We start from the raw sequence: 16,123 nt of genomic DNA, 5'->3' as shown, positions 1-16,123 counted from the left end.
AACCTGGGTGAAATCCTCATATTTTCCAACTAGTGTTCATTTGCAAGGAGAAAGTAAAAAAAATATTTTATAAGCCTGTAACATGATCACCAAGGCCTTCATTACTACATTAAAATATTCTATAACTTAAAATTACTTCTTAAAAGTTTGCATATTAGTCATTATTAGATTTGTTCAAATGACAATAATATTACCTAAACCCAATCTGACTACTTGCATGGTATATAGCCCACAATTATAATATCGGATCATTTTATCTTAAAATAAAATGATCTTATAATCTTTGGTCCAATTCAAGTCTTTTGCTTTTTTAGCAGAATTTTAGAAATATTTTACATGTTTTTTTTTTTATTTCTAGAGAAAACTCTCAGTAAGATTTTATCCATAAAGTAAAATGCCAGATGATTAACATTTTCTCATCTCAAATTCCATATCTCCATTTTCTCTCCAATTGTCAATCCTTTTTTAATTTGCTGTGAACAGTACTGTCAGTCTGTTTTGGAAGCTATTCTAATTTAAGATTTCATTATCTCTCTTCTTCAGCCTTTGAATGGCCTGTCACTTGTTATACCCATCATAAAAGCTTGTCAAGTACACTTCTGATTTCTAGCTCTCAATTTCAGAGGCACTAAATAGTGCACACATCCTTTTTCCATTTCATCCCTCTAGTCTCACTTTTTAACATATATTTTAAAAAGCAGTGAATTTTTATTTGCATTCTCCAATAAACTGTACGACAAATACAGCAGTAGCTAAGCATTTTACATACCCCTGAATATTTTTATTAAAAAACATTCACGGACTGATCTCTTTATAACACTGTACCTACTGAACTGTGAAAAATTTATATTGAAGCAATTTAGTAAACATGCTGTACAATATTTGAGGACCTTCTTAAGAAAGGACACTGAGAAATATCATTTTAGAGAAGTACTTATATAAATATATGTGATGTTATATTTGATTGAATTGCACTCCGCAGACAACTGAGATTTAAGTGATTTACAGATGGATGTTGTCTTTTTTGGATTGGGAACATGGGTTCAATTACAATATTGGCCAAATATGATGACATAGACTTTTAAATTCTTCTAAATGTTCTTAAGTCACTGTATTTAATTAATTAATTTACTTATCCATTGTTGTGCAGTGCTGGGGATAAAATCCATGGCCAGGTACATGCTAGGCAAGCAATGACACCCCAAACCAACACACTGTCCTTAAAATCAGACTCTCCTAAAAAGAGAATTTCCACTATTTATTTATGGCTATTTCTTAATATTTGGCCAAATGTGTAACAGCATGAGATAAGCTTTATAATGAAATGTGGTATAAAAGATACACAGTAAAATATTAAGAACTTTGCAAGATATGTTACAATATTAGCCGACTTAGTAGCCTCTGCTAAGGCTGGCATGAAGCATGTAAGATTTCAGTTTTCCTGTGGTGCATTACATAGTTCTGAGGAAGCAAACTTAAAATGTCATCCAGGGTCATGGAAGCAACTGGAAGTAAGTTTCCACATAGAGATGTGTCTTCTTGGTCAATGAACTACAAAAAAGAAGAGCCCAGCAAGAAATCTACAAGTAACCTGTGGTATCTCTCCTGCTATGTATCCAGTACTGCCCTAGACCACCCAGCCAGGTAGTGACCATCCTGATTCTTCCCTTTCCTCTCTGCTTCAACCTCCAGGGTGAAATTCACATAGCAGCTATGAAATACCCAGCTGCATGTCCCCTTCCCCACCATAGCGGGGAAGTGTCAACTCTAACTCCAATTTGGAAATTTGACTATTAAAGGAGAGTAGACATTTGAATTTATGGATTAAGATTTCTGATACTGTAAAATATGTCAGAGTGACCCCAGGACAATCTTAGACTCTGGGCATTGTGATCTGAATAATAAAGTCAATCAATCAGGTTTGTTAAAACATTTTTCTGCCCTATCTTAAAAAATAAACACTTCGTAACAATATAAGTCAAAATATCTAAAGAGTTTGGTTATCTACTAAATAACTTTCAGAAATCCCCCATGAAAATGATTTATGTAATTATTTTTGCTATGAAATGAGCACAATTGCAGTTAAAAGTTCTTCCAATTCAAGTCTATTTTTTCTATTGAGTTTGGTGGGCATTAATTAATTTCCAGAACTCAACAACTTCAAGTTGAAGTATTAAAATCAAGATTCTGAATTCAATTGGGCATAGTGGCACATGCCTGAAGGCTGAGACAGAAGGATCATTTGAGCCCAGAAGTTTAAAGCCAGTTTGAGTGACAAAGTGAGACTCCATCTCAAAAATAAACAAACAAATCAAAAGAAAAATCCCCCTAAATCAAAAGACTTGGAAATCTAAATTTTGCAGCCAAACATTTCTAAACCATGTATTACTGTATAAAGCATGAAATGCTAATTCATTTTTTTTTTCATATCTATTCTTTTAAGACACGGTTTAAGCCTATAGCAATTTTTCTGTGAAAATAAATTTGAATCTTAGTCTACTTAGGCTGCCATAACAAATACCACAGACTCAATGTCTTAAATTTCAGAAATTTATTTTCTCACAGTTTTGTAAGCTGGAAAGTTCAAGAGGACAGTGCCAGTCAACTGGGTGTGTGGTGAGAGCTCCTCTGGCTGACTGATGGCCACCTTCCGACTGTGTCCACATGTATTGCATGTGCATGCTTAGAGGGAAAACTCTCCCACTTCTTATAAAGCCACAGCTGTATTTGATTAGAATTCCATCCTTTCAACCTCACTTAACTTAAAATCACTTACTAAAGTCTTCATGACCTATGATAGTCATATTAGGGGCTAGAGCTACAAAAATATAATTTTTGGGGGGGTGACATAATTCAGTTCAAAGCAATTTATAAACTTTATAATAATCTTACTATGAATTTTCTATTATTCTATATCCCTTAATGAATTAAAAGAAAAAACCCAGCATCTTTGCAATCAGAAGAATACTGTACTTTTGTCCTTTGGTGTATGTGTGTGTGTGTGTGTGTGTGTGTGTGTGTGTGTGTATATATATATATATATATATAGTCAAAATATATATAGTCAAAGTTTTCTTATCAGAAATGAATACAATAGAGCTATCCATCAATATGCATGTATTATAGGAACATCATTAGAAAAAGACAATAAAAGTACCAACTTTATCTTAGAACTTGAATTGCTTCTCTTTGTGCCAGCCTTATTAAGTATGATCAAATTACTCTAGCCTAAAATCTATGTTTCGAACCTCAGGCTTTTTCTCATATCTTTTTATGATGTTTTTACTATTTTCACTTCTCTAGTCCTAATGAGGAGCAACAGTAATTATTTAAGCTAATCCTTCTATTACAATAGATGATCACTTTGATACAGAATGAATTGTACTTCTTAAGAGTGTCCTTTTTTAGCACTTAATCAGATTTCGGGTTACATGCATCAGAATCAAGGCTTTATAATTTAAATAACATTTTTAACAGAAGAAAAGCTACTCTGTTAAAATTAGAACCATGGTAATATTTTAATGACAACTCTTTAAAGACATTTGATTTTTTTTTTTTTTGGTTATTTAATGTAAAACTCTATAGACTGGAATGATGGATCCCTCAAAACTGAAATTATTTTGTGAATCATCCAGTTAAAAAAATTAGTAAACAAAAAACTTAAGACCAACCTTTTTGCTAGAAACAGTTGCATTATTGTATTTTGATCTAAATTTACATTTGTGATCAACACTGGCATAGAAAATGATCAGTGAAAAATGCCAGTGGTTTAGAAGTCAGGTGATTTTCCAGAAGTTCCTGCAAGCACCTGGGGCATTAGAAAATTTCAACTTTGTGGGAACAATACTCACACGGAGTGCACAGAACAGCTCATGTACTCAGGTCATGTTAGACAAACAATTTAATGAGTCACTATCTTGTAAAACCTCCACCCAACAGTTTGAAACCCTGTTTCCATATCCCTGGGTTCACAGTGAACCTATCAAAAAAAATCCCTACTTTGGGGAGATTATTTGTTATAAAACTCAAATTCCTTATAGCTTAGGTTTCAGAAACATGGTACTATTTAAAACTATTGAAAAATACGGTTTGTTCATATTTATCTTATTTTGCTATTTGGGAATTTAAAAATAAATAAAACAGAAGTATTTCTTATTTGGACAGATTCCTTAGTTACTACAAGTATCCTCACCACCCCAATGAAAAATACCTCTTTTGCTGGTGAAACAGCTTAAAAGAAAATTCAGTAACAAAACTAGGTCTTTTATCCACTTAAGCTCTGTATTCTTGTCCATGCACATAACTGAAACTAGATTAAATGTTCAGAAAGACACTCTTTATGCACTTTGTTTATATTCCAAATGTAATTAAATTTTTTTTTTTTTAGAGAGAGTGAGAGAGAGAGAATTTTTAATATTTATTTTTTAGTTCTCGGCGGACACAACATCTTTTGTTGGTATGTGGTGCTGAGGATCGAACCCAGGCCGCATGCATGCCAGGCGAGCGCGCTACCGCTTGAGCCACATCCCCAGCCCTGTAATTAAATGTTTTTAATAGTTCCTTTGTCTACTGTGAAGGAAGTTTCTTTCCCTTTAGTATATATTTTACAATTATTGTTAATATGCAGGAAATACATCAATTTATTGATATCTTATATAGTGAGTGTCCTTACTAAGTTATCTGAATTCTTTGAAAGCTAATTAGTTTCTTCCTTCAGAATTCTTAAACACACAGCTGTGACTTTTTACTCCTGGTACTTGTAACTTGTCTCTATTGACTCTATTGTCTTACAGTAATGCGACATATATTCTTGCCTTAGGAAAAGCTAATAATTGATAGGCATTGAAAATTATGAAAGTAACTGCTTAGCATGATGAGAGTTTTGTTGTTGGTAGTAGTATTTACCATGATTTCCACTTAAAAATAAGCATGAGGCTATTGAATGCTTAATCAGCATAATTGATATAGAATACAGTAATATTTAAAATTTTGTCAAATATTAAGTCATTCATTTTGTTATCATGAGTCATTCTTTTAGTACTTCACTTGGCATTTTTTTTTATTTTCAACATTATCTATAAGTGACATTGGCCTATGATTTCTTTCTTATTATTTCTACTTCTATTGTGTTGCACTCTCACCCTATTCCTTGCCAAGGAATGTAAGTGCTCTACCACTGAGTAGTATACCCAGAACTTTTCATTTTTTGAGACAGGGTCTCACTAAAGTTTCAAAGGCTGGCTTCAAACTTGGCAATCTTCTTGCCTCTGCTTCCCAAGTAGCTGGGATAAAAAGCATGGGTCACCATGCCCAGGTGTGAGACACCTTTTCATTTTTAATTTGGTATAGAAAGTGATAAGATTTGAAATCTTTCACTTTTTCCAATTATAGTAAAATTTTTAAAACTTCAAAGTATTTCTCTGAAAGTTGTGTGGAAATTAAACATCATGAAATATTTTCTATGGATAAAAGTCTGAATATGTTTTCAACTTATTCTATCATTATTGACCAATCTTTGAGTCAATTTTTATTAAACTAGCCATTCTTTTTGTACATATAATACTTTGCCATAATTTTATGTTCTTTTATAATTTAGATAGTTATGCCTCTTATTTTAAACATTTTTCTATCATCTCAACTCCTCTGACCTATATCTGTATTTTTTAAAATTTTCAATTTACTGCTGAAGTACTCTGTAATATTTTGTTATTTTGAATGTCTAAAGTTTGCTCAAGAATGCCAAATTATTTAAGAAAAATTTGTTTTAATCTACCTTTACAACTCATAGAACTATAGTTAGAGAACCTGATTTACACTGAACTTGACAATCAACTGAATATTTTTTTTTTAATTTTTTATTGATTATTTAAAGCATTACATAGCTCATGATATATCATCTTTCATACATTAGACTCAAATTGTGTTTTGAACTCCCATTTTCACCCCAAATATAGATTGCAGAATCACATCTGTTACATATTCACATTTTTACATAATGCCATATTAGTGTCTGTTGTATTCTGCTACCTTTCCTAACCCCTACTATCACCCCTCCCCTCCCCTCCCCTCCCATCTTCCCTCTCTATCTCCCCTGCTGTTGTTCAATTCTCTCCCTTTTTTTTCCCTCCCCCTTGCCCCTCATAGCCTCTTGTAATTTTATGTATCCTTGAAGGTCTCCTACCATTTCCATATGCTTTCCCTTCTCTCTCCGTTTCTCTCCCCCCATTCGTCTTTGTTATCTGTAGTCTTTTCCACATGCTCTTCCTTCCTGTTCTGTTCTTAGTTGTTCTCTTTATATCAAAGCAGACATTTGGCATTTGTTTTTTAGGGCTTGGCTAGCTTCACTTAGCATAATCTGCTCTAATGCCATCCATTTCCCTGCAAATTCTATGATTTTGTTCAACTGAATATTTTTTAAGGGAGGGGGGGCAGGGAGGATACCAGGAATTGAACTCAGGGGTGCTTAACCATTGAACCACATCTCCAGACCTTTTTATATTTTATTTAGAGACAGGGTCTCCCTGAGTTGCTTAGGCACTCACTAATTTGCTGAGGCTGGCTTTGAATTCCTGATCCTCCTGCCTCACCTTCCAGCCTCTGGGTTTACAGGCATGACCACTATGCCCAGTTCAACTGAACATTTTTAATTGTAGAAAAGGTATATTACTACCCACCTTGTTACATTTTGGAACTATAAAATGAAATGAGTTGTTTACAACAGGTGAATGAACTATCTATTATTGATGTATAATTAGTGTACATAACTTGCAGCAGATTATCTGCTAAGATTTACAAGAGAATATGAAGGACTATCTACATGATTGTTGGCTAAGACTGGGGAAGCAGTTTTTTTTTTCCTTTTTAATATATATAGTAGCAATGTGTAAGATATGGTTGCTATATCTTAACACAAGACAAATACACATCAGGACAAAGTATAAGTATTAGTGATTAGGGGTTTTCAAAAGCAAGTAATTTTAATAATGGATAAGAGACATAATACAACTCCTCAAAAGACATATTTCATCAAAATTAATATCTTTGTGATAAAGGTATGTTGTTTTATTTCTAAAATGAGAATAATAACTTTCATTATATAAGTGCAATTTATCTGATACTTGAAAGCTTTATGTAAGTTGGAGCTCCTCTTATTATTTTCCTTTATAAGTATATTCTTTTGGAACTATATTATATGAACAAATATCAAAAATTTCTACTGAAGGGACTGGGGATGTGGCTCAAGTGGTAGCACGCTCGCCTGGCGTGCCTGTGGCCCGGGTTCGATCCTCAGCACCACACACAAACAAAGATGCTGTATCTGTGGAAAAAAACTTAAAAAATAAATATTAAAAAATTCTCTCTCTCTCTCTTAAAAAAATTCTACTGAAAATAAAAATAACCTAGAAATACATTCCCTAAGCTTGAATCTGAATTGATTCAAAAATTAATGATTTTATGTGATTAAAAAACTAATAATTAGGAGAGAATAGTTAGCACTTGTTTTATTGAAGTCTGTATATATTTTCTATACTCATAAACAGATAAATGAGATCTGAAAATTACTTATGGTTTGAGAATTGAAAATCCAAAGCAGCAATCAGTAAAATTCTCAAAATTGGAAACTTTAAGATAGGGTTCTAATTAAATAGCCTATTTTGAAACTTAAAACATATCATTGAGCAAAAATAATCACATTTCAATCCAAGGGACTTTATAAAGTAATCGTCTTTGAGGAATTTGAATATGAGATTGTTTCTGAGAAACTAGCCACATGATTGTATTTAACTGAAAGATGAGGCTGTTTCCTTCAGTTAAGCCTTCAATTAAAGTGTACTTTCATAGTCATTAAACTCAGAAACATAGAACAATCCTCTAAATCTGATTCTTTCCAATGACCTGCCTAAAGAACATGAGTAATTATAAAATTTTCCAGATCTTGTTGACATTTCTGATTTCACTCCTGTCATTTACTCCTGCAGCCCATAGGGCTGGATATGAATTTTAAAGGGATGCAAGCCACACAGGATTAGAATATCGTGAATGGGATTTCAGCAGCGGAACATCCAATAATAAGAAAAACGACAGTAAATAAAATAAAGATAGAAATTCTCTTTCTTTTTGAAAATTATCACCTATTCCAAGTAGTACCTTTTAACATCTAAAAACATATTTTAAAATATTTCCTATATCAATTTTCAAGGTAAAAAATTTTATTCTTGTGACTATTAAAATTTTTATTTGCAAATATTTATAAATAGTTTTTTTAATTGAATACAAATACTTATAAGTATCAGAACTTAGGATACAGGAAAGAAAGTGCATTTGTGTGTGTTCACACATGCACTATGTAAAAGCAAAAACATTTTTGGAGGTGGGTAGTACTGGGGTGCTCTAGTATTGAGTTACATTCCCAGACCATCTTATGTTTTGAGACAGGATGTCACCAAGTTAATGAGGCTGGTCTCAAACTTGTGATTCTTCTTCCTCATCCTCTTAAGTCAAGGGAGTTACAAGGCCTGCACCACTACACTTAGATGAAAAATATACTTTAAAAATAATTGTTAAAATGAATGTTAATATTATGTATAACTAATATTATATATAAGTAATAATTTTTAATTACAACAAAATCTTATGCTTCAATTTACTTTATGTGTCATGCTTATATCTGTTCTAGTACAAAATACATTAAAACTTAAATTATAAATGTGATTGCAACTAAAGAAACATTAAAAGAGCAAAAGAAAAAGAAATGAAAATTCTCATGTGAAGTTTCTCACCACCTCCCATGGAAAATTCTGGTTCCAGAACCATCAAACAATAATTTGTAAACTTGCACACAGAATCTACCTTGACCACCAATATGAGACAAACAGGGCTCCATCCAAAGTACAACAGGAGGTAACAGGCAGTCCTATAATCTCTGTTTCAGCTATAGTGGCCCTTGATTATACATACAAGGCTTCTATATAAATATACATATAAATATTCTACAGGAAAAAAAAATTGAAAAAAAATCATTGATAGAATATCTTTTTGGCATTTATAAGTTAGTGGATTTAAGGAATAAGGGAGTAACATCTTAAATATTGGACACCAAAGCAAATCCAATCATAAAATTTTCTAACCAATTAACAACATTCGAATTGGTCTCTATTTTCTTCAACCCAGTCATACTGGGTGGAAGAATGTCATGAGATTCAGAAGATTGATGAAAATAAAATTGAACTCAATAGACATATATAAAGTGATGGGATTATTATTTTGTGGATATATCCAAAAAATAATGAGTGATAGACTATTAGAAAATACAAAAGGCAGTAGTATTTTTTAATTGAAAAAAACACAATCACATAGCTTAGCATTATCCAAAGAGAGGTTACGATAGTTATTACTCTAATTTCAAATGCTGAAACAATTACTGAAAAAAATGACACACATAAAGGTCAATGAAAAAAAAGCACATATCACTATGATCTAAATCCCATCTAATTCCAAAAAATACTTAGATATTGTGAGTGGGATTATAAAAAAGTTAAATAATGTTTAATTCTCATGTAACGCAGGATACTACATATGCACCATCTCTTGTTTCTAATAGAGAAAAAAAATCATACTCATGCTAAGTGAAATAACCCAGACTCAGAAAGTCAAGGTTGAATGTTTGTCTCATATGCAGAAGCTAAAAGAAAAAAAAAAGGAATACAAAAAGGGAGAATCTTTCAAAAAATAGAAGGCAGATCTGTAGAGTAGAAGCAGGGTACAATGGGGAAGGGCAAGAAAGGGGAAGAACTGAGGGATGGAGTTGACTAAATTAGGCTTGGTGTATGTATAAATATATCACAATGAATTCCAATGTATATATGACTAGAATGCAGCACTTAAATGATAATAGAAGGAAGATCAAAAAAGTAGAAAGAGATCCTGAGGAGGGAAGAGAAGAGGGAGGGAGACAGCACCGGGGGTTGACATTGAGAAAACTACATATGTATTTCTAGATGTATCAAAATGAACCTCTCTATTGTGTATAACTAGAATGAATAGAAAGAAGAACTATTTTAAAAAGGCAAATAAAAAATCTTAAAAGAATTGATAGGATGAAAACAGAATGTACCTTTAAACATTAAAATTGAGAAACAATGATAGGGGATGCAGTCCAGTACTAGAGCTCTTGCCTACTATATAGGAGGCCCTGGCTTCAATCCCCAACCCCACAGGGAAGAGAGAGAGAAAAAGAGAGAGAATTGTGAATAATGTGAATAAAGTAATTTGATAGAACATGGAATTTATGTGACAAAAAAAATTTACACGTATTTAAAGCGTTATTTTTAAAAAAATAAGCTCAGAGTGAATCTACAAATAAAAGCTAATTTATAAAGTCCCATTTATTAATCCTTTGTGTCTTAGTGAATTTGAATTGTAATTAATAATGAATCCTTATATGCACTTAACTTGAGAACCTATATAAATTAACTTATTTTATCCTCAGATGATCTTTCCTAATTAGCCTCATTTTATGTAATAAGAAAATCCTTGCCACGAAAGTTGACAGATTTTACCAGGGAAATATTATTGTTAAGGTTTAGATTTGAACTCAGGCAATCTCACTCCAGGACTCAGCAATTCTGGATATACTCTGGGTGCTTGATGTATTCTACAGCCTCCACATTATGGACAACATAAGAAACATATTTGTAAAAACCTCAAGTGATTCTTTCCCTTTATTCTTTACTTATATCAGAAGGCATGGTCCAAGGTGCATGAGGGGGTCAGAGGAAAATTTGAGAATGGCTAACACTGAAGCACAGGCCATGACTGAGTCAAGCCCCTGTCTCCTGCGTCACTCTTCTCATGGAAGACCAAGCTGCCTTAGCAGAAAGCCTGTGGAATCCTCAGCCTATGGAATCAGTGCTAGAATATGGAAGGTCACTGAACAGGCCTTCTCCCTGGGCCTTCGTATAAGCCCTCCCTTCCTCACCATGAAGCCTTCTCAGCTAAGCCTTCTGGTCACTGGTTTTCTATCTCTTTAGTTCTCCTTCTCCTTCTTCTTTTTTTTCCCCTCCACAACACTCATTTTATGTTGGGCCCACAAACTACTGGAATGTGGGTTCTTTGTCCTATACCCTAGGGTAGGCAAAGAGGGACAGAGACAGACTGACAGGCATGACAAGAAGGTGTAAGAACTGCAGAGTGTAAACTCTACAAAATCCCTCTGCCAGTTTGGATGTTTATGTAAAAAGATTGTTTTATGTGAGTGTAATATATAGTTGCATTGTTTCAATTTCTAAAGAATGTATCAATATTTTTTTTTAGAGAGAGAGAGAGAGAATTTTTTAATATTTATTTTAGTTTTCGGCAGACACAACATCTTTGTTTGTATGTGGTGCTAAGGATCGAACCTGGGCCGCACGCATGCCAGGCAAGCTCACTACCGCTTGAGCCACATCCCCAGCCCTGTATCAATATATTTTATAAGTTACTGGTTGTCCACTATGAAGTTAGAATCATTTATTGGACAATAGATGTGAAGGAAGTCTCTGTGGATGCAAACATCCCTACAAAGAGTCACATAGTGAAGCTACATGAACAAACTGTTCATTCAAATTAGGATTCTTTTACATAAATCATTTTGCTACAGTACCCCCACATCAGCATCCCTAGTTCATGAAATCAAACCCATGGCTTTGCACAGGCTAGGCAAGTGTTCAATCACTGAGCTACATCCCCAGGCCTTTCACAGACTTCTATAAGATTTGAAAATGAGACAGTGCTGCACTTGCTCCTATTTTTCAAATATGAGATATATAAATAGGCATGAGCATAGTATTCCAACAGTCATTCACATTCTTTTACTTACAGCCCTCATAGATGTCAGTGGGAATATGGACTGCTGCATGTTGATAGGATATTTGTCGTCCAAAATTAGCATCATCGATAAAAACAGGCTTAATCCTCTGGCTGCCTGGCTCACTATCATTTTTTTCAGGCTACAAAGGAAAAGATAGATAATAAATAATTTTATAATTTATGCTAACATAGATATTTTCATATTTACTTTTCATTTGGTAAATATTTATTCTACAAAACACAAAAGATCCACAAGAATATTTTTTAAATATTTATTTTTTAGTTGTAGTTGGACACAATACCTTTATTTTATTTATTTATATGTTGGAATGTGGATCGAACCCAGGACCTTGCACGTGCTAGGTGAACACTCTACCACTGAGCCACAACCCCAGTCCCCACAAGAATATTTTTAAAGATAATTCCATGATGGCACTGGGCACCCGAATTCCCATTCAAGTATTAGCATTCGCATTGCAACAAATTCCCTGTATTTCTCCAATGTTGGAGTTATTTGGGAACCACTCAGACCTTTCTCACATAAGACATTAAGATGGACATTTAAAGAAAAGGATAAGTGCCTTTAAATACAACTATTAAAACCAACCACTTGAAATAAATTGCACAATTTATGGTACTAAATTTATATTGGTTACTTAAGGATAACTTGACTACAAACAGTACACATGACAGCAATCAGGCAGCAATGTAAGATTATTTTGTCAGATTCCCTTGATTTTTTCATGTTTTCCATGTGTCTCAATTTTTGTGTTAAAGAAGAAAGTATATTGAGAAAGAAGAGATCCAGTATAAATCTAAACACAATTAAATCCTAACTTCTGTCAATTTGTTTCCTAAGGTAGGAATTCAGATACAATCAATAATGATTCAAGCAAATTCCACAGGAGATTAAAGTCCAAGATTAATTTTCCATCTGCTGGAACTATGCTAGTGAGGCAGAATTACCTTGTTGCCACCCACACCCTTGGCAATAAACTAGAATTTTTATTCATTTACTGAAAATACATCTATAACTTTGTGTTCTTTTTATAGTAAACACTATTTTTTTTCAGTTGAAATAGTCATTTGTAACTCTTCCTTAACTGAATGTTTTAAAAAGTAAATTTAGGCCTGTTTTTTAGTTCCTTTACTATGGAGACTGATTTCTATATGTCAAAGGTAATTGCCTCAAAAACAATTGAAAAAAATTCACAACACTTGACCATAATATATCACACAAAAATACCCCTTTGGCAGGCATACAGCAATACTAAACAATAGAGAAAATTGAAAGAAATAACCTGAAAATGTCCTAACATAGTTTGCAGAAAATGGAAAGTCAGTAGTTCTACAAAGATGTAATGGTATCCAACTTTTCATATTATATTGAAAGTTTAAATGACAGATAACACATTAGAGTCCTCAAATATTTGAAAACACACCCATGTCATTTTTTCCTTGGAAAACTGAACTTTAGAAATACTAGACAAAATTATAAGCAATAGAGTCCTTTTTATTTTTACCAACAGCTTTTGAGGCTCCAGGTAGAACCTATCACTAGGTCATAAAGTCAATTATCAGTTGTGACTAAGTTATTTTTGTAAATAAAACACTGAAAGAGAATATGAGCAAATACTCATAAGAAGAATTTTATTTTATGTCACTCCTGGAATAATGATCAATGTGATTGCAGCATGCTCACAAGAGCATATGGGATTTGGGTTTTAAAACCTATCTTTGGAACAAATTTGTGAAAACAGAATATTGCTTTTATACAGGTAGAAGCCACAAATACAAATATTTGTTCTTTCATTAACAAACTGAATTTACAAAGTAATATGACTGAATTTGAAAGTCTAAAATTTTGCAAAATATCCACATTCAAGAATCACTAATTGCTAGGAGCAGTTTCTCATGCCTGTAATCCAACAGCTCAGGAGGCTACAGCAGGAGGATTGTGAGTTCAAAGCCATCCTCTGCAAAAGTAAGGCACTAAGTAACTGAGTGAGACCCTGTTGCTATATAAAATGCAAAATAAGGCTGGGGATATAGTTCAGTGGTCAAGGACCCCTGAGTTCAATCCCTGGTAACAAAACAAACAAACAAACAAAAAGAATTACTAATTATTCTCTTTTCTAAAACAGAGGTCAGCTGTGTACAGTACAAAGGAGAAGAAAGGAAAGACAACAAAACTAAGAAACAGAATCAAATAACGTGCTGCCTAACTTACATAACACAATGGCCTTGATACAATGATTAAAAGATAAAAGGAGAGTGATACATGAGATTCTTATTCTTGGATTCAATTATGTATTTTTAAAATAGTTTAAAATTTATTCCATTTTGTATTCCTTGGAACTCTTGACTTGAATAATAAATAGAATGACACAATAAAACAAACCATCCACATTAATAACATAAACTCCAACTAATGAGTGATGGAACTATATGTTTCCTTTATAAGCATTATTCTAAATTAGTGAAGGTCACAACACTTATTTTAAAGTGCTAGTTTCTCAAAGCACAGCCATTTGGGAAAGCATCATTAGTATCCAATGAATTTTAAAGAATGCAGATTCTCGGGGCCCAACCCAGATCTAGTCCATTTCAAGGAGCAAAAGAGGTACCTAGCAATCTGTATTTTAGCAAGACTTCAAGGCTATGCTGCTGCACACTAATATGTGAAGTCCAGTGCTTCAAGATATGAACCACTAAAACTAGGTACATGTGATTATTTAGAACTCCTCATGATAAATTATTATTATTTGGAATAAGCATAATAATAGATGCCTAAATTATATTAATTTCTTCATGTATAGTTTCATTATTTGTGGATAATAGATGACTGCAAATAGTAATATGGCAAATAATATCTGTGAAAGTGCATTTATTTGTTAGTTTGTTTATTTGGTTCCAGGGGTGCTTAACCACTAAGCAACATCCCCAGCCCTTTTTTTTATATTTTATTTTGAGACAGGGTCCCTTTGAGTTGCTTAGTGTCTAGCTAAATTGCTGAGGCTGGCTTTGAACTTGCAATCTTCCTGCCTCAGTTCCTGAACTCCTGTGATTACAGGTGTGCAACACCACACCTGGATCAAAGGGTGTTTCAAAAGACAAGTCTCTTGAATTTTTCCCAGGGATCAGCACCATCCTCAAATAAGCTGGGAAGTTTTGCACATCATATTCTTCTATTAAGAGAATAATAAGCACATTAGTATATCCAAAGTTCTGAGGTATTCTGCACTAATAAAACTGTTTTTGACCTAATATTTTCAAGCTTATTTGACCCTCCCATTCTTTTTCTCTAATATCCATCATGGGGAACACACTTATGTGCAAAGGTACATTAGAACATATAGACAACAGGAGATCTGTCTTCACTCTGCTACATTAACAAATATTGGATTTGGATCAGTCACTGTTCCTGGTAGAATAAATACTATCGGGCTATAAATAGATCCTTCACCTATGAGACTATCTGACACTTCGAAAGCAGCAATAAAGCAACGTATCAAAGGGGAAATATCTTTTGAAAGACTCTTCCAGTTGATTCTAATGAACTCTTCTAACATAAATTGAATGCCCAAACTGAAGGATCCATAAAGTAATTTTCAGTTATGAAAAATTATACTTTTGGGCTGGAGATATGGCTCAAGAGGTAGCGCGCTCGCCTGGCATGCGTGCGGCCTGGGTTCGATCCTCAGCACCACATACAAAGATGTTGTGTCCGCCGAAAAAACTAAAAAATAAATAAAATTCTCTCTCTCTCTCTCTCTCTCTCTCTCTCTCTCAAAAAAAAAAAAAGAAAAATTATACTTTTATGTCTATAGTTCTGGGAAATATATTATTTGCAAGCATATCTTCCCAAAAATCATATGTAAATTTATTTTTCATATATTCAGATACTTAGAATGTAGAAGGCTTATAAGATAGATAGTATACAAATAACTACATTTATGAGATAGTGTTAAAAATGTAGAAATGTGGCAAATATTTTATTCAGTCACTCACCCAGAAAATATTTATTGGGATAGAAGAGGAGAGTAAGATTTATCAATGTTCAGAGAAATGTTATTCAATATCTAAATCTGAAAACATTAAATGTTCAACAATAGTAAAATGGTCATAATAATTATATTAGATACAATTCATCTGATAATAAATAAGATATATATATATATATATATATATATATATATGAAAGTAATTACACTAGAAATGTACTCAAACTCTGTATTTGTTTAAAAATGATTAGTTTATGAAGGACATGTTAAGC

The 16,123-nt window shown here is 33.1% G+C and overlaps 1 protein-coding gene across 3 annotated transcripts in view; it reads right to left on the bottom strand.

Moving 5' to 3' along the window:
* Window positions 1-16,123, bottom strand: part of CACNA2D1 (calcium voltage-gated channel auxiliary subunit alpha2delta 1) — a 483,532-nt gene that overhangs the window by 169,922 nt on the left and 297,487 nt on the right. For all 3 annotated transcript variants that reach the window (XM_081286479.1, XM_081286480.1, XM_081286478.1), the window contains exon 6: window positions 11,858-11,987. In XM_081286479.1, coding sequence (XP_081142605.1) covers window positions 11,858-11,987 — 130 coding nt within the window. The remainder of the gene's footprint in view (window positions 1-11,857; window positions 11,988-16,123) is intronic.

The sequence above is a fragment of the Spermophilus citellus genome (genome assembly GCF_964194105.1).
Source record: "Spermophilus citellus genome assembly, chromosome: 3".
NCBI lineage: Eukaryota > Metazoa > Chordata > Mammalia > Rodentia > Sciuridae > Spermophilus > Spermophilus citellus.
The sequence above is the reverse complement of the archived record's forward strand: the minus strand, read 5'-3'. Positions and strand labels throughout refer to the sequence as shown.